This window comes from Podarcis melisellensis (assembly GCF_964234715.1).
Source record: "Podarcis melisellensis genome assembly, chromosome: 10".
Taxonomy (NCBI): domain Eukaryota; kingdom Metazoa; phylum Chordata; class Lepidosauria; order Squamata; family Lacertidae; genus Podarcis; species Podarcis melisellensis.
In genome coordinates, this window is record NC_138542.1 from 6,569,848 (window position 1) to 6,593,105 (window position 23,258).

The 23,258-nt window shown below is 42.7% G+C and overlaps 1 protein-coding gene across 3 annotated transcripts in view; it reads right to left on the minus strand.

The window, feature by feature from the left end:
- The window catches only part of RELN (reelin), a 300,039-nt gene that overhangs the window by 54,315 nt on the left and 222,466 nt on the right, over window positions 1-23,258 (minus strand). For all 3 annotated transcript variants that reach the window (XM_081927578.1, XM_081927577.1, XM_081927579.1), the window contains 12 exons: window positions 20,076-20,233; window positions 19,001-19,208; window positions 13,579-13,655; window positions 9,651-9,809; window positions 8,931-9,119; window positions 8,560-8,833; window positions 7,153-7,293; window positions 6,868-7,045; window positions 6,633-6,717; window positions 5,748-5,930; window positions 3,973-4,144; window positions 3,697-3,799 (listed from right to left, as the gene is read on the minus strand). In XM_081927578.1, the coding sequence (XP_081783704.1) occupies window positions 3,697-3,799; window positions 3,973-4,144; window positions 5,748-5,930; window positions 6,633-6,717; window positions 6,868-7,045; window positions 7,153-7,293; window positions 8,560-8,833; window positions 8,931-9,119; window positions 9,651-9,809; window positions 13,579-13,655; window positions 19,001-19,208; window positions 20,076-20,233 (1,927 nt within the window). The remainder of the gene's footprint in view (window positions 1-3,696; window positions 3,800-3,972; window positions 4,145-5,747; window positions 5,931-6,632; window positions 6,718-6,867; window positions 7,046-7,152; window positions 7,294-8,559; window positions 8,834-8,930; window positions 9,120-9,650; window positions 9,810-13,578; window positions 13,656-19,000; window positions 19,209-20,075; window positions 20,234-23,258) is intronic.

Here is a 23,258-nt window from a genome sequence, read left to right on the forward strand (position 1 = left end):
TCTGAACCACAGGATCCCACAGGATCCCCACTCACAAACATGCCAGAAATCTATGCAAGGACCAGACCTGATATAAGTAATTGCACTCCCATTGACTCCAATGGGAGAAAGCCAATAAATGGGAGGCAGTTAAATGAATTCTACTTCCCTGGTGCTATACTTTTTCTATCCCTCTCCTGAGCAAGGGATGGCTTGGATGCAATGGAACTGGACATTTCCCAGCCACAGCTTTAGCAAAGAAAAACAATAGTTCCAATGCCAGAGAAAAATGAGAATAAAATCCTGTACCACATGATGGAACCTTGCCTTTTGAGAGTCCTCTTTCAGGGAACAGCTATAACAGTGTGCAAACAGTTGTTTACATAAACTTCTAAAATACACCACTTATAGCTTTACAAAAGTAACCTTGATACTACTGAGAGGCATTGGTTCCAGGGGGTCTGTGTGTAAGGGGAAAATCATGCAAAGCCAGGACCCCTGAGACCTGCCCTTCTCCCATGAGGTGGAGCTGCTTTCCGGGCTCTAGGAAGGATGTGTGATGGCTCTGGAGGGTTCCCAGGTCCCTTCAGTGACCTTCCCAGAGCCTGGTAAGCAAGGAAAACCCACTGGGTGTGGGGGTGGGGAGATAAATAAATAAATGGGGAATGGGAAAAGGCTAAGGTTGCAATCGTGTATGTAAAGTAAGAAAAAGTTATGACCCCTTGTATTGTGGGGAAATGTCCACTTTGTTCCTACCTTTCCCCTGAGCTCTTTGAGGCAAGAGGGAGATCTAAATGTGTCTGATAGATAGATGAATAAATAATGTACTGAACTAAATAGAAAATGAAACTATTTACGGTTGAAAATGTTAAATACTGAATATTAATCAGCATAATGCACATTAGTTTTCCATAACTAGGTCAAACACCTACTGATCTGGAATCCAAGAGACATGGTACAGCAGATCAAGTTCTTTGAATCCAGGAGTGTGGAATGGCAACTTTTACTGCATTATGCATAATGACTTCATGTTTATCAGCCTGTTCCAAGACCTCAGCTGAAGACATTTAATTTTTATAAAAGCAAAATGCCTTCGCCAGATGCCAAGATGTGTGTGCAGGTCTTATGGGGTAAGCGCACTGAAGAGTCATTCATGTCTGAATGTGACCTCAAAGGCATTTGTTGAACAAGCTTTTAATCTATATTTTAAAACAGAAAACAGTTTGCATTCTATATATTATTAATTAGTTGTCATGACAAATTGAAATGTGCATGAATACACAGCCAAAGCAAATTTTCTAGGAATACACAAGGCGTACGTTCAGCTGCTTCTTAAACTGCACAACAATGTGCTGTGACTATTGATGTTCTTCATGTGCTAGCTGTATACAAATAAATGTGTGTAACCAGAGCTGTTTTTCACTATGAATGCTTCCCTTATTCTCTTATAATGGCAATAGTGTCTACCTGAGAGGTACCAGAATTGGGTTCTGCCAAGTTCTGGCTGCAAAAAAGCCCTGTCTGAAACACACTTTGGTTGCCATTTTTAATTTAGACTATCCAAAAATATACTAAGTCCTTCTCAGAGTACACCCAACGAAATCAATGGGCTCGAGTTAGTAACAATTGACTTCAATTAGCTTAGAAGTCCATTGATTTCAATGAGTCTGCTCTGAGTATAATTTAGATGGTACATAGTACTTGATGACAGAAATAGACGTTATGACAAGCATGAAAATAGTGCTTCTCCAACCCATTTATAATGTATACAAATATGCAATATGACACAAATATATGGCATAATTCTTTGCCCCGCAATATCAAACAATGTGGAATGGGAGATACAAAATTAGGTGGTAAAACTAGACACATACAGACACACTTGTTCCCTTTATGGAAATTGTCTTTTTGCGCTTTTATAGGCTTGGATCCAGAGAAGCACCCCACACACCTGAAAAGTACCTCCACCCCCCCTAGCCTAGCTTTGTGTGCAGTTCGGTCTTTCATATGAATCCATTCCAGAGGGTCTCCTGAACATCAGGAGAGGCTTTTCAGGGAGTTTGGGAAAGGGCTGCCAGGGACAGTCACAGTCACCCTATGCCTACCCATTCCACCAGCGCCTCTCCTGATCCAAACTATGTTTTGTACGTGTGTCTATATGCAAGGGCGGACCTACATTTTTGAACTATTATGGGGCCCCCTTTGCAACCAGCAACAAGGTCTGGGTAACCACTGCTATCTTCTTCAAAGGGGTTCTTCCATGACAGATCACCAAACCTTTGCAACATCTCTGCTACTGACTCTCAAACTTTGGGATTGTTGAAATATAAACCATTTAAAAAAAAAATAATCAATTTGAGTTGTGCAACTCAAATTGGGTCTGATGGACTCAAAAATTTTAAGCCGTGTGGACTAAATTCACTTCTGGGACCCCTCCAGCATTATGGGCCCTGAAGCTTAAACTTCATTAGTTTTATAGATCTTCCCCTATCTGTATATAAAAAAGGGGAAAATGTACAATGAGATGACATAGCGTGTTCTCCTTCATGGAGAGCACGTGTTGTGGTGGGGGCCACCAGGACACTCCAAAGTTGGGGGGGGGGCTAATTGATTGTTGGCCACTGATGTGATTGGGGTTTCCCTTGTTGTTGGGAAGAAGTTAATGTTGCCATTTGTTGATTGACAGCCAGAAATGCTAAAACTCCTTGCACGAGGCTAGGGCTTCCTCTTTTCGCCCGTGCATCGGATTGCCCATCCCCCCTCCCTAGAATTAGGGTTGTTCGCTTTGACCTTGCTATGCCTGTCATGGGGTCATCTGCTCTTGGGGCAGGGGCCTGGTAGGAATTTTGTCCATCTGGCTGATTGGCTGGGGCCATTTGGTTTTTGCCTACTGCGTAGCAAATCGTCACAACTTGTAAGGTTGCGGTTAGGCATTGGTTTATGGTTTGGTTGGTTGAGGGGCATCGATTGGCTGTGCCTGCCCCTCTAATGCTGCTGCTGCAAGGGATTCCGTTAAAGGAATCAGGGGCTAACTATTGCTTGTCCACTCTGTCAAGGGGGCTTGGGCCATAGCAATGAGCTCCTGGTTGCGTTTGGGGAGGGCTGAGGGCAGGTTCCCTGCTCCGTCGCTACTCCCAAGTGTATTCCCCTTTTCTGACTTTCGCATCGTGCGGAATGTCAGTCTGTCCCCCACGGTGGGGGCAGATAGTCGCAACCAATGCCTAAGCAACCACTCACATTTTTGTATTTTAATAAAGTTGTGGCCAAAATTATGCCAAAAACCTTAAACAAAAAATTCTGTGTGGTGTGTGAGTTATTGGGGTGGCCCTGGGGACCTCAACACGCAACACAGCACCAGTGGGTTTTCTAATACATTGGACAGAACAAACTCAATATGGAAAGCCTTTTTTTCATCTACATTCTCCCGTCATTCACAACTTTCCCCTAAGGATACTGTAATGAACTATAATAACTACAATATAAAACGAGGAATAACGGGTCAAAATATTACAAAGTTTAGGTGAATGCATACTACGAATATAATTCTTTCCTTATTTCCATATGGGATTGGACTAATTCTAGAGATTCACATAGATTACATTAATAGGATTCCCTCCACTACCCTTTAATAACATATAAGAGAGGCAGGGAAATGTCAAAACAAGACTAGCAATGACTAACGCTCAATAAGCAGGAGAAGAACGTCATGATAAGTACCTCAAATTGGATTATGGTGTTCTCATTCACGTTCAAATCCCTTGTAGTAATTGAATGTTCCCCAACTTCATTTGAAACAAATACCATCGCAGAATCTTCCTCCCTATTAAGAGAAACCAAAGTGATTATTTCATAGCTAAATTATTAACATACATTTTATATGTTTATTTAACTTACAAGAGGATAGCACATTCCGCTTTTCTAGCATAAATGCACCACTATTAGTAAGTGAAACTTTCTTTTGGAATAGACTTGGATATATTTTATGATACGTACGGTGCTCCTTTTGAAGAATATGGACAATAAAGCCCGATGTTGCCACCGGGATAGAAAAACCAATTGTCTTCCTTTGGACCAAAGTCGAAGGTATCCAGCAGGATTACAGGATTCTTAATGTTGTTTCCATCAATAATTAAATCATCTAGAATCCAGATTTCTTCTTTCTTACCTGGGAAAATAAACACCTATGTTGCTACTGATTTAATTGTTCTAGAACAGGAGAAAATAATTACACATGATAAGTTACCTCTAGGGTTGGAGGAATCTGTCAAATTCTGTTTCTCTCAGTTTCTTATATTTCCTTTCTTAAATGCAGTTCTCCACATTTCCACACCAGGTTGCAAATTATTTTTAAATGACCTCGTAAAAATTCAGCAGCATTTTAGTGCAAATTTATCCCAATATACACTTGTTTGTATGCAGTTTTGCCTACAAAGGAACTTCCCCTTAAATAATGCATTTTTAAATTTTTTTTTACCAATATATGCATATTATGGACACTTCTTTTCACCAATATGCATTTTTGTACAATTAGTTGGTTGGAGAACTGCGTCATAAAATTCAAAGAAGTGTAAATGTCAAAGTATATCTGTGTTTTGGTTTTCATGTTATTTTGAAAAGGTTTGCGTTTAAATGTGAACTGAATTGATTTTGTTCTCCCATCCCAAGTCATCACTATGGTTAACCTGTTTCCCCCAAAAAATGTATTACGATGTTACCATGCGCCATAGTCTTCATAGTAACAAACGTGGTATGTATGGGTAATTGTAGCCTGGCCTGAGGAGAAATCTTTAACTTATCTCTGTCTGTTGGGTACATTAGCTCAGGCACATCAAATTCATAACTAGTAACACATCTTGGGTAAAAGCTATGGTTTTCCCAGTAGTGATGTATGGAAGTGAGAGCTGGACCATAAAGAAGGCAGATCACCGAAGAATTGATGCTTTTGAATTATGGTGCTGGAGGAGACTCTTGAGAGTCCCATGGACTGCCAGAAGATCAAACCGACCCATTCTGAAGGAAATCAGCTCTGAGTGCTCACTGGAAGGACAGATCATGAAGCTGAGGCTCCAATACTTTGGCCACCTCATGAGAAGAGAAGACTCCCTGGAAAAGACCCTGATGTTGGGAAAGATGGAGGGCATAAGGAGAAGGGGACGACAGAGGATGAGATGGTTGGATAGTGTCTTCGAAGCTACAAACATGAGTTTGACCAAACTGCGGGAGGCAGTGGAAGACAGAAGTGCCTGGCATGCTCTGGTCCATGGGGTCACGAAGAGTCAGACACGACTAAACGACTAAACAACAACAACAACAACACCTCTTTGCTAGCCACAGTCTCTGATGACGTTTCCTAAGCAACTCCTTCATTGAGGACTGTGATTGGTTCCTGATGACCCCGGATCCCTATAATCAGCTTTGGGTTAGCCGTAGGAAACCCGTGTTTCCTGAGAAAAGGTGTAACCTTTCCTGCTCCTTGTTGCCTCCTGCCACTCATATTTGCCCACTTCCTGGATTGTCTTTCATATGTACAAGATAGGAATGTTTTGCTCATTTATTTATTCATTGCATGCATTTTTACTCCACCCTTAAAACAATTCCCAGGGAAACCTTCAAAATACAGAGGTTGAAATTTAATTTTATAACATGCTGCAGGATTCCAGGCAATATATAAATAAATATAACAGAGCAGAAGCCTTGTATAATCACACCATTTGAAATTAAGTAAAAATATACACAATTATATACAATTTTGTATTATTTCTCATTACCATTGTTATAAGGCTGCCAGAGCCTGAACCGTGTAGCATTGGTTCGTGCTGCATATGGAAGTGGGATGTTAATGAAGAGAACGTCCGTTGTTTGAGTAAAATAAAACTCATCTATCAGGTGCCAAGTGATGCCCCCATTGATGGAATACTGAAGCAGGACAGAATGAGACCTTTCTGGGGTACCTAGAACAAGAGGGAGGAAATCATAATGACAATGTAAGCGTCACTGTGAGAATGAGCTGTTGGGCAGCATACTACGGTTACGGAACAATGAACGAGGTTTCAAATTAAAACACAGTACAAGTAGATTTACAAAGAAACCCTAGCCTTGCCAATTTGCAAAACAAACAAAGAAACAAACAAACAAACAAACAACTCACAGTAAAACAATATGAGCTACTAATCCAAGGCTCTTTAAGGGAGGGTCAAAGATCAAGAGGGGAAGGAGAAGGGCAACATGCAGTATTGGCCAAAAATGTTACTCCCAATCTCTTAGAACAGGCATACCAGACTCGGCGCTCCAGATGTTTTGAGACTACAGTTCCCATCATCCCTGACCACTGGTCCTGTTAGCTAGGAATGATGGGAGCTGTAGTCCTAAAACATCTGGAGGGTTGAGTTTACCTATGTCTGTCTTAGAATGACATTTTTTCACTGTCACTTATGGCTGCAGGTTTCTTGGCCGGTGGGCGGGGGCTCCTAGAATATGGAGTTGTAGTCATTACTTGGTCAACCATCCTGTAGCAAAATATGCTGACCTGTGTTATTTTGATCATCAGTGCCTCTTTGGTTCTGCCCTCCAGAATGACAATAGTCTACGGATTACCCACAGTTTTTCAAGTTAGTACGGATTATATTATTTACAGTAATAAATCATTACCTTACCTTTGGCTAAGAATTTGAATGAAAACTGGATGTACATTGTATTAGTACAATCTAAATCTCTTGAAACAAGCATTCTCAGCCCTTCCTGTAACAAATAATAGATAGGAAGAAGTTATTTTCTTTTTCTTTTTCAGCAGGGCAGATCAAGGATTTCTGTAATTTAATCTTGCTAAACAGTTTCAAGAAGGCATTGCAAAAAACAATCAAAACATTTTGAACAAGAATAACTTCTAACCCCTTTAAAGATGAGAGTTGTTCCAGATTTGATGGTGTCGCCATTCAGGTTCCCTCTCTCAGCTCCATAGACTTCAGGCCAAAGGTCAGGATGCAGGTTGCCATTGAAGTCATCTTTCAGAACAGAAGGGAGGGGGGCAGCCGGGACACAGTAAGGGCCTCCAAAACCTCTGTCACACCTGAAAACAAATTGTGGGGGGTGGTTGGGAACAATATCCACTGACTAATGAGACATAATCTTTACATCACCAAGAAGCAAAAGGGCATGAAACATGTGTCTCCTTACACACAGCGGCCAGCATCACAGATCCCGTGGCCTGAGCACATCCAAGGACATCCAGTGGCCAGGATGACATTATCAATAGCCCACATATCCCCACCAGGAGCATAATTATGTTGAATCCATCTGAAGCGTGTTCTGGGAGATCTGGGAATCACAAACAAAAATAGTAATTCAGAGCAGTCCAGCTGCTATTGGAGGAAGAGGATCGAAAATTGCTAATCTGGCAATTTCACTTCTCCAAGTTTCTCATTTTCCAATCTTAAATGCAGTTCTCCACAACTTGCAGCAATTAGCTATAAAAAAAAGCTCCTCAGCATCTTAGTTCTAATTATCAGCATCTTAGTTCTAATGGGACGCAGGTGGCGCTGTGGGTTAAAGCCTCAGCGCCTAGGGCTTGCCGATCGAAAGGTCGGCGGTTCGAATCCCTGCGGCGGGGTGCGCTCCCGCTGCTCGGTCCCAGCGCCTGCCAACCTAGCAGTTCGAAAGCACCTCCGGGTGCAAGTAGATAAATAGGGACCGCTTACCAGCGGGAAGGTAAACGGCGTTTCCGTGTGCGGCTCTGGCTCGCCAGAGCAGCGATGTCACGCTGGCCACGTGACCCGGAAGTGTCTCCGGACAGCGCTGGCCCCTGGCCTCTTAAGTGAGATGGGTGCACAACCCCAGAGTCTGTCAAGACTGGCCCGTACGGGCAGGGGTACCTTTACCTTTACCTTTATAGTTCTAATTTCTTTTACGCGGCCCTCCAAACCTGCAGAGAGGGAGAATGAATCCACAAATGACGGTATGTAGGGGGGAGGTGTCCCACTGACTTTTGCTTTTGCGCCACTTTTTCCTGTGGTCTGACCTGCTGCCACAGTTATGTGCCCCTGCGCCCTCCCTCCCTCCCCCCAGGGGAATGTGTCCCTTAAGTCTGAAAGGGTAGCCTATGCCAGGACCACACTTATTTCTATCAAATCATATGCATATCTTTTTAACACCCTTAAAAAATAAAATCCAAACCAATAGTTAACTATCCCAAATTGTGCTTATTTGAGGTGCCCCATATTCTGGCAATCTAACCTTTTAACTTTTAAAGCAAGAGGAACACCACAATTATGTTTATCGTCTCATCTAGTTCTCCCCTTTTCGTCATGGGATAATGACTTGCTTAGCTCTGAGGAAGATGTGAGATGTGACCATTTGATTTGGCCAAAGCAGTGTTACTTTAACCTTGAAGCATGGAGAAAAATGTCCTTTGCTCTAGGGTGGCCCTCTCTGTAAACAGTCCTGTGCATTAAAATAGGGTTTGTGGTTAAAAGCATCCTTAGGAATCAATCATTCACAGTTTCTGTTACGGTTAAATTCTACACTTTCTTTCACAGCAAAACAGTAAAGGGGTGGAGGAAGCCTGAATAAGAGAGTAATTCTTACATCGTTGCAGGTGGGAGGTAGATGGTCACTCGCTTCCAGTTCTGAAACCTTTCAGAAGCGTAAATTGAGCTCTCAGTGTAATGCTGACATCCTATCCTGGGAGGAACGCACTCTTCGGTCACCAAATGCCAGTCTCTCCCATTGTTTATGGAATACTGGAAGTAAATGCTGTGGGAATTGCTGAATGGCTTGCTACAGCCCATGTTCAGCTCAAACTGCATGAAGGTGGAATCAGACACATGGAAATCCCAAGTCTCAGCATATCGAGATTTTCCTAAAAAGAGTGCAAGGAAGAAAACCATTTTACATAAAATTCATTTTTTAAAAAAGAAGCTGTAGTGTGTTTGCATTTTACTAAATGAGAGCCTTACCTGTATTTTCACTGAATATGAGAGCTGTATCCATAGAGAGGCAATCAATATCTACTTGACCCCCTTGGACCCTGTACCAGTTAGCTTGTAAATCGACAGAACCATCAAATTTATCTTGAAAACCAGTCTGAGAGCTGTCATTCATTCCTACAAGGACATCATCTAAAGCCCACTGCGCTGAATGCTTCCCTACAAACAAATAGAAATATTTGGTCATTATTTCCTCACACTTTATGGGGGTGGGGGAAACTAATTTATGAGGTGGTTGGACCAGATGATTCTTGGAGGTCCTTCCAACGCTACGATTCTATGATATAGGTCTAGTGAAAAATCTTCATCCCAACTAAGAACTTGGTCTGTCTGAGTTGAGATGGCCAAGAAGGCAAAACAGGAGTGGAAAGGTTGGTGACAGTACGAAAATATATTTCATAATCAAAAATTGGAATCCAGGGCACATGTGGAGATTCATTGTAAAATTAATTCACTGTACAGTTAAACATACTTGAAATAGTAAACAATGAACAAAATCAATGGACCTTAAACATATGTACCCTAATATTTGAACACACCAAGGGTTTGTTTTGCCAGTGTTTATAGAATAGATATGTTAATGTTCATTAACATTACAACAAAATTGTATCTTCTCTAGCCATTACTAGGTCTTAAAACTTACATACTAAATTGGAATGGTAAAGGTTCATAATAGTGTTAAACACATACCATGTTGAGGTTGCCACCATCGGAAAGCGGTGGCTGGTGTTTTGGCCTCACGAGGCAATTCTATGGATACAATCTGCGGTTCTAAGAAAGACATGAAGTCCAATTCTCGCAGCAGATACCAGCTTATTCCATTGTCATTTGAATATTGAACTACAAGCCCTGTACATTAAGATGGAATACAGTAATTTAGTCAAAACCCTGCAGAAAACCTAGGAGCATAGGCCAATCTTCACCAGCAGACACCGAAGATAAAATTTAAGCAACTCTTTCATAAGTTCAAGTTCAAGGTAAGCTTGATTTGAAAAAAATCTCTCTTTTAAAATGAAAACTTCTGAGCTTGGACAAACTATTTGCTTTCTGATAGATCAGCACACTTATAAGCTTTTCATCTATTGCAACATAAACAAAGATTTGGATCCTATTAACCTGTTTCACAGAATTTGGACCTTTTCTGAACTCCTCTTGTCCCACCAAAAAAATCAATTAAATTAAACTACATATTATAAAACATGTTTTGTTGAATCTGAATGGTGAATTTCAAAGTGCGGCTGTGTTTTGGTTCGCATATTGTTTTGGACAGTGCAAATTAGGTCGGTTCACCTTTCTTTGTGAACTGAGTTACATTTATCCTGTATCCCTGTTTTCACATCAACAAAGCAGCAAGATTAATTCCCTCACTCCAACATATTGCTGCAGAAGTGGAGCAAGTATAATAGTAGTGCTACAAGGGAAGCCTGCTGCCATTGCTCTTTAAAACAAATACCCACTGCAAGTTTTCTAGTCAATAATTTATTATTGATAATGCTAATTTGATTTTAAATCCATAAACACAAATTAATACCTGCATCTCACTAGTGAGGCATCTATACTTCACAGATATGAGTACTCTGCGGATTTAGAGAGATTTACATTTGAAGTGGCAGGATTGCACTGAGGCTGAGAGATGTCTGTGAGCTGGGAATCACATGGGGAGTCGGGGCTTAGGGGCATTATGGTTTAAGAGTTATAGGAGAAGATGAGGCTAGTTTTGCATTTGTCTCTAAAGGATTGTTCCCATGGTGCTGGCAGCATAATGGAGTCCAGCCTTTGGGACTAAGCACAAAATCACACAGAGGCAATTTGTAATCTACCATGCATGCAATTTTGAGTTCATGCATAATTAGTCTTTTATCAGTGTATGGTCATATACACAAAACCCATAAAAAAACCAGAGGGGTACTGTTGTAATAACTTGGTTTGCGAATTAATAGCCAAGCAGAATTAATAACCCAGCAGCAGCCAAGAATCAATGCTTCAATTACTTTTCAAGTAATGCAGTACTTTTTCTGTCATGACAACAGAGAAATTGTGGCTTTTAAAACATTCTAATTTTCATTCTGTATGATGCTGATATGTTTGACCTATTTCTCCCTAAAGACAGGAGTTCTTTACCAGGATAACTTAATGTTATATTTCTACAATATTAATATGGAATATTCAGTGGCCCTCAAAGTGTAAAATCACAGGATGTCAACAGGCTCTGGTAGAGGATATTATAGAACACTGCTCTGCTTTTTGTAACGGAACTAAAAACTCACCCAGATGTTACTTTTACGACGAAGACAGGCATCCCAGTGAACACCCAACTTCCTAGCCATTTTGTGGGGCTATAAAGTGAATTTCTTTCTCAACGGCAGCAGCTGGCAAAGAAACTCACAATACCATGGTCTTGTCTCATGTGGTCAAGGCCATTGTATAGTGAATTTTCTTGCAAGTGAGGAGAAAATGGACTATGAAAATGGAGCAGAGGGCTATCAATGTCTGCTAGCCAAGATGACTCTGCAACCACAGCTTGAGGCAGCCATGCTTCTGAACACCAGCTGCTGGAAACCACAGGAGAGGAGAGTTCTCATGTCCTCAAATCCTGCTTGCTGGGTTCCCACAAGCATCTGGTTGGACACTGTGAGAACAGGATGCTGAATCATGTGGACCATTGGCCTGATCCAGCAGGCGCTTACTCTGCTGTTGTGCTATTCCTTACTTACATAGTTCATTTGGCCTCAGAGTATGACCAACAGCAGGAAAGCTGCCACACAGATAACAATTCTCTGTGGCGAAAGCAATATTTGTGCTCAGATTGTTTCACGTGAGGCCGTGCTGTGTGTTTTTACTGCTCAGAATTCAGTATTATTTGTTTCAACTACACAGGCACAAAAAGAGAAAGAGCTCGACCACAGCAAAAATTGAGCAGCGTAAAAATTAAATATAAACGTTACTATAAATAATACTTCCCCCAACTTCACTTTTTATGAGGTGAATCAAGAGTAACTCCATTAATTGAAAGACCATAGAGTTTGGGACTCGTATAGCTAGGAAATAAATGTACATTCTTCTTTATGCCTACTTTGTCAAAATGCTCTCATACATTGGATCCATGTATGCGCAGGGTCAGGCCCAGAAGCCTGTCTGCCCCATTATACACCCTGGTTTGCCACAGCCAAAGGCTAGCAAAATATAGCCTAAGCTGTTGCAGTAGCTGGACGTAGGAAGAGGTTAATTTCCTTCATGAGCAGAAATCACCCCATGGGTGAGCTGATCACAGGTGCAAGGTCAACTCAGCCAGTTGCCCAATTCTCCAACTATATCTGTGATTAATGCATGGCAGCCAGTTCAGTAGCTGTTCAGTGTGGTGCTTTGATTATTTGAAGTTACTTAGAGAAACGGCAATACTTTGTATCTGTATATATCTGTGCAGGCATCTCCCCATGGCGCAACCGTGTCTATGCATGGTGCCGGGAAATAAATGAATAAACCAATTCTAACCTGAAATGGTGGGAGACAGCTGGAAATTCCTATGTGGCTTGTGAGGAGACCCTCCCCAGAGCCCGAAGTCAAGGAAAAAAGACTCCAAGGGTTCAAATATGGCACACAGGAGCTCTCACAGCTGCCAGGCTACACTGCTGAACAGCTGTTGGGCAGGAAGCTGCATGTACTGCAATTAACTCTCATTTCGCTTATGTGCGCAGGGGTCCAGAATGTAATCCCTGTATAAGCGGAGAGTTGCTTGTATCTGAAAAAGCCTACAAGCTGGATCTTATTTTTCTGTGTGACCTTCAGCTTATGTGGGGCTTATGTTCTGGGATCAAAGTGTAAAGCAAAAAATTGCATTGTCAGAACACACTGGGTTCAATGGCGGGTGGGGTTACCAAAGTCTTTTTCCCCAGAATGCCCGCCCCCTTTTGCTTTAAATTATTTTGCCAATCACATAAAGTCAAATGCACATAAATTGTGAGTGACTCGTGTAACTTTGTCCGGAACTGTTTTGCTGAGCCTATTCCTTCTACAACAGTAAAAGATTTGGACCTTACTCTGCTTCTGTGTGGTGACTGGTACTGCAAGAAAGATCCACACATGCACTGTGTGTGCAGACCAGATTCCAAAAACAAGCATCCGCAGAAAGGAAGACGTTCACATACAACTGTATGTGCAATGGCACTCACATGATCTGGAATCTCAATTGCACCAGATTCCAGATCGCATGGATGCCTTTGTGCATGCCCCAAAGCTTCCTCATTGCAGTGTACACAATGTGCAGCAACATCAGAAGGCATATCAGCTTGCATGACATAGAAGACAGAAAGCAAACTATTAAAAAGGATAGTATTAGGATTCGACAGCAGTGGTTACTATGGGCAGGGAGTAGGATTAGCCCCTTCCCTAGTGTTTCATTGACTGTATCCCTTAGTGGCCAAGCCTCATCGATAGGGATCACACTCAGGTGTGAAATGTGAATCTGCCCTTAAAAATCAAACTGATGGGCATTTTGCTAGGGTCAAATCAGTGACAAAATAATGGGTTTCCATATGTCTTTCACAAAAATTAAGACACAATATCAACAAGACAGTTTTAAATATGTGAAAACTTACAACTAAATAAAAATCGAGTTTACCTTCATTTCTGGCTCTGGGTTTGTTGCAGCCTGTGCCGATTGTTTTGCTTCCAATTTGTACATAAAACTGAACTAGTCTGTTAACAAAAATGTTGAACATTTCTTTTAGGGGAGAAAAAAACACACACACACAGCATAGTTAAAGCCTCAAGCAGAGGTTCCCAATAGGTAATCTGCGGACCCCAGAATATCCGCATAACCCACCCAGGGGGGTCTGTGGCACCGTTCACATAACAAAAACTACCATAGAGATATCATATTTTCAAAAGTAGGGGGCCCATGGCTTGGCTTTTGAAAAACAGGGGTCCGCAGCACTTAGCTAATTGGGAACCACTGGCCTAGAGGATAGTATTATCAGACACATTTTCCTAGCACATGATTTCTCTTTAAAACGTAGTTTGCATAGACCACTGTTTAGCTCTTCCTATTTAAAATTGCTTCAAATTTCTACTAACCTGGGATGCCATAGGCTTTATGGGATAGGAGACCTTTTAGGTGTTGCCACTAAACAGCAGTCTGATGCCCTTTACTCCTCTGGGGCTTCTACCCCACTCCATTTTATTGGTACTGTATTAGAATTACTTAGTGACAGGAGTCCATTTCCTGTCTCACCTCTTCACGTAGCTAGGAAATTGGCAGAGTTGGGGGATGGGGGAGAGAAGCAGCTGGCGCAGGAGAGTGGGCTGGGCTTTAAAAGTTTATGTACTAAAACATAGCTCTCTTTCTAAAATACAGTGGTACCTCGGGTTAAGTACTTAATTCGTTCAGGAGGTCCATACTTAACCTGAAACTGTTCTTAACCTGAAGCACTACTTTAGCTAATGGGGCCTCCCGCTGCTGCCGCACCGCCGGAGCATGATTTCTGTTCTTATCCCTGAAGCAAAGTTCTTAACCTGAAGCACTATTTCTGGGTTAGCGGAGCCTGTAACCTGAAGCATATGTAACCCGAGGTACCACTGTATGAATGCATGGTTTTCAAACATATCCTATAGTGAGGCTGTAATCCTTTACACACCTGGGAATAAGGAAGACCCGCTGAACTTAATAGGACTTGTCTGCATTAAATGTCTACTCCAGAGAGGTGCTTAGAGCACATTGCACTCACACATGGCACCAGGAAATAAATATAAGCCCAAACCCAGAAATGGTGGGAGAGAGTTAGAGAGTCCTTGTGGCTTGCAAGGAGATCCACCCCCCTGAGCCCCAAGAGGACACCAGTGAGGGCAGAGGAAGCCCCAAAGAGACCAGAGGCACAGCGGGGTTTGTTCACACTGCTCAGCCTCCCCGCCTAACAGCTGATGTGCCAGGTAGCACAGCAGCAGCCACTTCCCCACACACATTCTCCAGCCTCCTGCCAGCCTCAGAGCTTCAATTCTAGCTGTGGATATTTTTGGATACAGTATTTTTGGTACAGGTTAGAAAAAGAGCAGCAGAGAGGGCATGTAAAGAGTGCTTAGAGGGCGCTCCCCACTTTATGCGATTTCAGTTATGCGTGAGAGCGCCCGGAGCATAACCCCTGCCTAAGTGGGGGGATGCCTGTCATACAAAGGATACAAAAATAGGTGATGGTCTTTTCTTGGACACAGTGGTTTTTGTCACGTGTTCTCCAGGGAGGTCAGTCCTTATGCCAACCTGTTTCCCATTCTGCCTGGTGCAAAAGGGATCAGGTACCAAAGAAACCCATTTCCCTTTGTTCCCTTAATTTTTAAATGACTGTTTTGTGCCACTTCCCTGTTTTTCATAATTGTGCAAACCTCTGCCAACCTTTTAATTGATATTTCATATTAATTAAAATATCACACCAGGTTGTTTTGCTGGGGGTTTTTTTGTTCAGTCATATTATATCATCACTTTAATTTGTTTTGTTATAATCAAGTAGAAATGGAAATTAATACAAACATAGTTATAAACATGGAGATTGTGGTGAGATGTGTCAAAGGGCAAAGTTTCATTTGAGATTGCATCAAATGTTATATATTTTGTTTTAATAGTAATTTCCTCAGGGACTATTCATTAGACTTTGACCACTTCGTAAAAACTTAACTACCATCAATGAATAATATGTCTGCATATCGCCCTTATGGAGTGAAATGATGTCTAGCTACAGATTTTGATTTAAATATGCTTACAAAGCATATTTGACGTGGGTGGCACTGTGGGTTAAACCACAAAGCATGGGACTTGCCGATCGGAAGGTCGGCGGTTCGAATCCCCGCGTCGGGGTGAGCTCCCGTTGCTCGGTCCCTGCTCCTGCCAACCTAGCTGTTTGAAAGCATGTCAAGTGCAAGTAGATAAATAGGTACCGCTTCGGTGGGAAGGTAAACAGTGTTTCCGTGAGCTGCTCTGGTTCACCAGAAGTGGCTTAGTCATGCTGGCCACATGACCCGGAAGCTGTACGCCGGCTCCCTTGGCCAGTAAAGCAAGATGAGCACCGCAACCCCAGAGTCGTCCGCGACTGGACCTAATGGTCAGGGGTCCCTTTACCTTTACCTTTTACAAAGCAAGCCAAGGGAGGTCTGGGTGGAGAGGTACAGATATGTTCTTTGGCACTGAATCAACCAGTGCCTAAGCCCACCTTCTTGCATCAGCCAGGGAAGAAGATGGAGGGGAGCAACTTGTTCCATTGTTCTTTCTGCGGCATTTACAGCTATGTGGGGCCAGGGATGGAGCTAGGTCAGGTTTTCAGCCACCTGGGGGGATATGTTGGAGAAACAAGAGGGCTTGGGACTCCAGCATATCCCTTTCCAGTCCCCACCACCACTGGAGCCCTGGCTGTGGCGGAGGGATGATGTTGGAACTTGGCGCTGCCTCAGCCAGAGGATATCCAACTGTAGGTGAGCTCTTCTGACTCATCAGCTGCCCCTCTGTAGCCCCTCAGCTGCCCTCTCAGGATTTATTGCACTGCTTTCTTGATTTTCTTTTTTTCAAATAAAGTCTTTTAAAACTTCAGGAATAGAGAGATTTAGAAAGAGAAAATACTTTTTGACAAGACTAGTCTATCTGTGGTGATTTGAGTCTGCAAACAAAATAAGAGAGACTCTTCTGTGGCCATTAGCTGCAGAATCTGCAGCACAGATGAAAGCTTAGGTGGTTACAGCTAACAAGCCAGATGTCATCTGCTGGGGAACAAAAAAACCCACCCCTTTTGCAATGCTTATCTAGCCTCTGCAGCTGTCAGGTAGCTCCCATATGTGGTTGCAGTGACTGATCAGACAGAGAACAAAATCATAAGCGATAGCCATTAAGAATAGAATAAAATTTCATCTGGACAGCCTATTGGCAGCCCACAAGACAGAAATGCTACAGGCAAAATTCTCAGCCATTCAAGAAAGGTAATGAGGTGACTGAGGACAGACCTGGAAAGAGTTTCTTCAGATAGGGCTGGAATGGTCCCCTGTCTGAAACCCCAGAGAGCCTCCGGCAGTCAGTGTAGACTGGCAGTCGGAACTGGTGTTATGCAAGAAGCATCACAGTACTATGAGTGGGACAGAATGCACAGCCTGCTTAGGAAGGCTAATACAACCATCAGTACCCCAGGAACCTATTCATGCTGGAAATTTTATGTTGGAATGGAGGTCTGTGAAACTGTACCACTAACAGTTGTATAGGATATTGGCACCTGCATATTGTCATAGAGAGGTGTCATTAACATTAAGGGGGAAAGTAGCTTGCTTTTATTATTCTTTATAGAAAGACCTGAATCTGCAGGGTTTAAGGCAGAGAATGGACACAAAAAGTTGATGATACAGAAGTTGGCCAGGTAGTCAACAGCAGTTCAGGTATGACATCCTTTGTACCAAACTTAATTGGCTTTTCAATAGGGTGTGTTGCAAATGTAGCATTATTTCTAAATAAAACTGTCTTCTCTGTTTCTGTGGTCATTACAGAATGTTGATCAATTGAACCATGAGGAGTACAGTGCACCAACACTCTGGAATCTGTACTCTGGTTTCCTCCTACAGTGGTGCCCCGCAAGACGAATGCCTCGCAAGACGGAAAACTCGCTAGACGAAAGAGTTTTCCGTTTTGGAGGTGCTTCGCAAAACGAATTTCCTTTGGGCTTGCTTTGCAAGACAAAAATGTCTTGCGAGTTCTTGTGGGTTTTTTTCCCTCCCCCCCTTTTCTAAGCCGCTAAGCCGCTTATCCGCTAAGCCGATAAGCCGCTAAAAGCCGCTAATAGCGCTAATAGCGCTAATCCGTCAATGGGCTTGCTTCGCAAGACGAAAAACCCGCTAAACGAAGAGACTCGCAGAACGGATTCTTTTCGTCTTGCGAGGCACCACTGTATTTCCAACTTTTCCATGCACCACCGTCAAGAGATTCATCAAGTGACATTTGTGCACTGATGCAAACAAGGGCACAGAACACGGTATTCTTGGTGGCTGTTCTATTGCAGCACACATGAACATGAAGAGGCTTGCTAAAGTCTGAGAATCATCCACACACAATATAATACAGTCCTGATAGAACTGGCATTTAAAACAGACTGGGCTTAAGCAAGCTGAGCGTGATTTCGCTGTATGTTTGAAAAGAAAGCACTTTGGTCTTTAAAATGCACATTGAATGAAATATAACTGTTTGTTATAAATATAGCCAGAATTTCTGTTCCGAATTTTAACAAGTTATTTCACTTTGGCAGGGTGGGGCAGCAGTCTTTACCTAGCCTCCAGGCATAAGGTTACTATTGCTTTCAGGGAGGGACAAGCCAGCGGGGGGGGGGGGGTGTCAGTTCTATGCAAATGCACGGGTAGAGTTCATATAGTGACCCTGCTGGTGTGTTTGCACAGTGCTGACCTCCCTGTCACCATGCCCTTCCAACTCTCCCTCCTGCTGCTGACAGGTCAGCTAAATGCCATTGCTTCACCATGTAGTACAAAAGCTATTTTTGAGCCTAAGTAACTTTATATCCCTCAAATTACTGTAACTCTACATAAGAAGCAGTTCTTCAAAATCCTTGTTTGTTTGAGAAGTACTTGAAACTTGTTTGTTGTTCTGCAAAATTAATGGCAAAGTAAGGGACGCAGGTGGCGCTGTGGGTTAAAGCCTCAGCGCCTAGGACTTGCCGATCGAAAGGTCGGCGGTTCGAATCCCTGCGGCGGGGTGCGCTCCCGCTGCTCGGTCCCAGCGCCTGCCAACCTAGCAGTTCAAAAGCACCTCCGGGTGCAAGTAGATAAATAGGGACCGCTTACCAGCGGGAAGGTAAACGGCGTTTCCGTGTGCGGCTCTGGCTCGCCAGAGCAGCGATGTCACGCTGGCCACGTGACCCGGAAGTGTCTTCGGACAGCGCTGGCCCCTGGCCTCTTAAGTGAGATGGGCGCACAACCCCAGAGTCTGTCAAGACTGGCCCGTACGGGCAGGGGTACCTTTACCTTTTTAAGGTCAGTATTGCCCACAGGTTTTAGAAGCAGAATACACAACTGACCTGATGCTTGTGGTGTCCAGAGGGACAGTTCTTGCTTCCCTTTTGCCAGGTCCATTGAAGTAAAGAGATTTTCCATCACTGAGTATTCCACAACCATTCCCAACTTGCCCTCCAGTTATCTTGTACCAGAGAGGGCTCAGCTTCCTCTCAAACCTGTCGAACATCTCACTGTGGTTAGGTACATTAGATACACAGGTTCCATGTGAGGCTTCAGATGGGGAAGAAAAAAATATGGGAGATTCTTTGTTGAAATAGTGCTGGGTGGCAAAGGTCAATAAACTGGCAAGCAGCATTACATGAATCACATGTTTCTTCTGCAGAAAGCTCAGGGGTGATAACATTTAGTCATTTTTGTAAACACCCTACACTCCTGCTCCTTAAGTTTCTCTCTGACACCAATTCTCCCCCTCAAAGTGGAAGACATCCAAAATGAACACTGGCATTGAAGTGTGTTGCAAGGAGGAGCAGGCGATGCTATTGTTCAAGTATCTTTTCACCTTTATTTGTTTGTTGTTGAGGACTCAGAAGAGAAGCCCAGCATTTTTTCTGGGTACTTTTTTCTTTTGGAAAAGAAAAGAGGAAAAGCAAAGCATTGCAAACATAATCTTTCACAGAAGCTTGTAAGAAGAACCACATGATGCTACGGTCTAGCAAGCTGAATATATGTGATTATAGCCCTAGCTGGAGATGGAAACTTGTATATAGAAGTTAGAACTGGGCACACAATTCCATCACTCATTCAGCTATGGAGCCTGCATGTGTGTAGTTCTCTTGTAAAAACTGTGCTAGCGAGTTGATCAGCTGTTTGGCAACAAGAGCAGGAGGTTGGATTTCTGTTCCCTCTCCTTGCCAAACAACCAGTCAGTCTCAATGCTGATTCTTCCAGATGCCTACATGCACATAGATATAGCTGCTGTGTGCATGAAAAAATGGTTTCAGACGCCACACACTGCCACAGTTACCAAATATAATGTTTAGTTCCCTCTTCCCTCCCCAAATATAAACACAGTCAAATGAATGAACGGAATGTTACGTATTAATATCCACAGCAATTCTATATAAACCAATGTCTTACCTGTATAACCCAAGTCACAAAAGCAGACTCCAGAGATACAATCCCCGTGCCCATTGCAATAGTTGGAACAAGGCTCTGATATGTATACCCCATCTAAGCCAAAAGGGGGTACACTCTTTTGTGAACTGCTCTCTTGGATCCAGCGGAATCTGGTTTTACTGTATGGATAGAAATATTGAAAGCAGAAAACTACATGGAATGCCAGAAAGATACGCTATATTATACAAGCTCTCAAAGTAGATACCACATAGTAAGAAGAACTCTGTGATAACAGGAATAAATTTAGTCTTCAAAAAGATGTGCATGCACTGCTACTGCTATTAAACATTTACCATGAGGCAATGGTCTGCAGTGCCTTGCACACAATGTAGATGTACATAGTATTTATTTGTACATAGGAGAGTCCCGTGGACTGCAAGAAGATCAAACCTATCCATTCTTAAGGAAATCACTGAGTGCTCACTGGAAGGACAGATCCTGAAGCTGAGACTCCAAAACTTTGGCCACCTCATGAGAAGAGAAGACTCCCTGGAAAAGACCCTGATGTTGGGAAAGATGGAGGGCACAAGGAGAAGGGGACGACAGAGGACGAGATGGTTGGACAGTGTTCTTGAAGCTACCAGCATGAGTCTGACCAAACTGCGGGAGGCAGTGGAAGACAGGAGTGCCTGGTGTGCTCTGGTCCAAGGGGTCATGAAGAGTCAGACACGACTAAATGACTAAACAACAACATATGCTTATATAACTAATATTAAACAAAACTTGTTGTAAATCATTAAAATGATGGTGGTCCAATTGAACAACATTAGTGCAGCAAATCTAAATGCAGCCATTCATGAAACTAGGTGAAGCTGCAGTTTGTTTTTGTCTGATTCAGATAATCTTCCCACCAGGTGGAGTGATACTGGCTCTATGCGCCCACCCACCCTGTCACTGGGCATGACTGCTTTGCCTCCAGGCCTAGTCTGAACTCATGTAGATATTAGATTTTATGTATTTAAGCCATATGTAAGTCTAACACCAGTAGTCCAAATTGCACAACTGATTCTCCCTGCAAATAGCCCATGTTATTGACTATATGTATGCTGGGCCTATACAAAAATTTTATCAGTATATGGATGTGCAGCAGTAGTACAGGCAGGTGAGTTCAATGCTGTACTTTCTATTCTGCACAAAGCTTCTCCTAAGAGTCAATAATCTAAACTGGGCATGTGTGCCATGAAACTGGACGAGCCCAGAGAATGGTTAGTGGTGCAAGGTGCGGTATAATCCCTGAAGTTAAATATATGGTCTTGGCCAGTACGTGGCTGGGAAAACCAAATGCAAAATCTATGCATATTTCTCTAAGTGGCTTGGACTCATGAGAAAAGCATAATAAATAATTCCATAATGTATTAAAACTTGGAAGCAAATTCCATTGTTATTAATGGAACTTACTTACAAGGGAATATATTTAGCACTGGGATGTAAATCTGTCAACATATAACAGTTACAGTTGACACATTGAGAGAGGTAACAGAACCCCATCTGTAATGGCAACGAGATGAATTTAATTATGCCGATCCACACTCTTTTTGGGTTGGGGGATGTTGCTTCGATTTTGCTTCCTATTCCTGATTATTTTGCAGAACATAATGCTAAACAGACTGCCGCTACTGATTTGGTGCTATTTGTGTTGGGCAAAGCAAACTCGTTAGTGTCGGCTTTGTGTGACTTGGCACTTCTGTTTGTTGGTTAATTAAGGGGAAAATACTTAAACTGCAGCACACACTGATTATTTGATACATTCTCACCATGAAGACACCAGCTCCCCCTGCTACACCGCATGCCATGCACTGTAAATATTTGTTAAGGCAGTAACAGAAGGAGCCAGTCTGAAAACTCACACACACATTACAACAAAATATCTTGGCCACTACTGCTAGCAAAAGAGAAGAGAGGGGCAGGAAAACTCATGAAATGAGCATGCACAAGGAGTGTGTCCATGTGCGTACGTGCTTGAGTCCCAAGATAAACTCCTACCTATGTCACACACTTTTTTTTTTTGAACAAGGCATTTAGGCTGTGATCTGCCCATCTCAATTCTGGAAAAGTCACTGAGACTGTTTTGGAAGGTGCTGTTTCCTAGAACCTAAGGAATCCGTTCCTACCTGTCAAAATACTACAGTATTGCCATACTTCCAGAGAGTAAAAGCAATGACTAATAGCATCTGAATCTATAATGGATACAGTAGCTTGGGATTCTGGAGCTAATACGGCTTTCTGTACAGCTCCTGTCCTAATTGCCATTTAAAATCCCTTGCAACAACATGTTTCCCTTCCAGATGCATTGACAACCCTACTATCTGTTCCTTTAAAATAGAGCTCATAGGTTGCCACATAAAGGACTATTTCAGCTGAAATGTTAAATGCTCCCCACACCCTTCTTCTCATCTGACATGGCCACACAGGGGAGACTGAAAGCATTGTTCCCCGTTTTATACAGGCAAACTCCCTGCTTGTGGTTGTGTTCCTGGCCCCCTGTGTGCCTGTACTAACCAAAGTTTATTTATATGTCTGACCTGGGGAAAAACAAAACAAACTGGTTTGTTGATAATCCAGGATTAGAAACCATGGTTTCTTTCAACAAGCCATAGTTTCCCAGCTATTCCCAAGTGTGAATTCTCGTATGTTGTTGGACTACAACTTTCATCATCTGTGACCTTGCTCGCGGGGGGGGGGGGTAGTTAAACTGAAATTTTTACTGTTTTTAAGCCATATTCATACTAATTCACCTATATCAAAAGCTGTTTTGTAGAGTGAAAAGTGGTATTCAACACCACAGCTGGTTAGGTTTTTATTTAGGGTGGCACTCAGCTAAGTGTTACTCACAGCAGACCAACTGAAAGAAATAGCTCTAAGTTAGTCCTGTTCATTAATTTCAGTGGGTATACTCTGAGTAAAACTGAGCTGAACGCCACCCTAAATAAATAAACAACTGGCTGTGGCGTTGTGCTGACATGAGGCCCCAAATATTTCAGATGTCAGGCTGTTAAGAATGAGGAGAAAGTTCACATTTTGTTTCTGCTTGCAGCTGTCCGACTGCAAATGGTGCACACAGCAGTACTTCAGGCACAACAGAGGTAGGAGCCAAAGAAATCACACTGGATGATCTACTCTGCACTGGGTAGGCACTTGCTATTG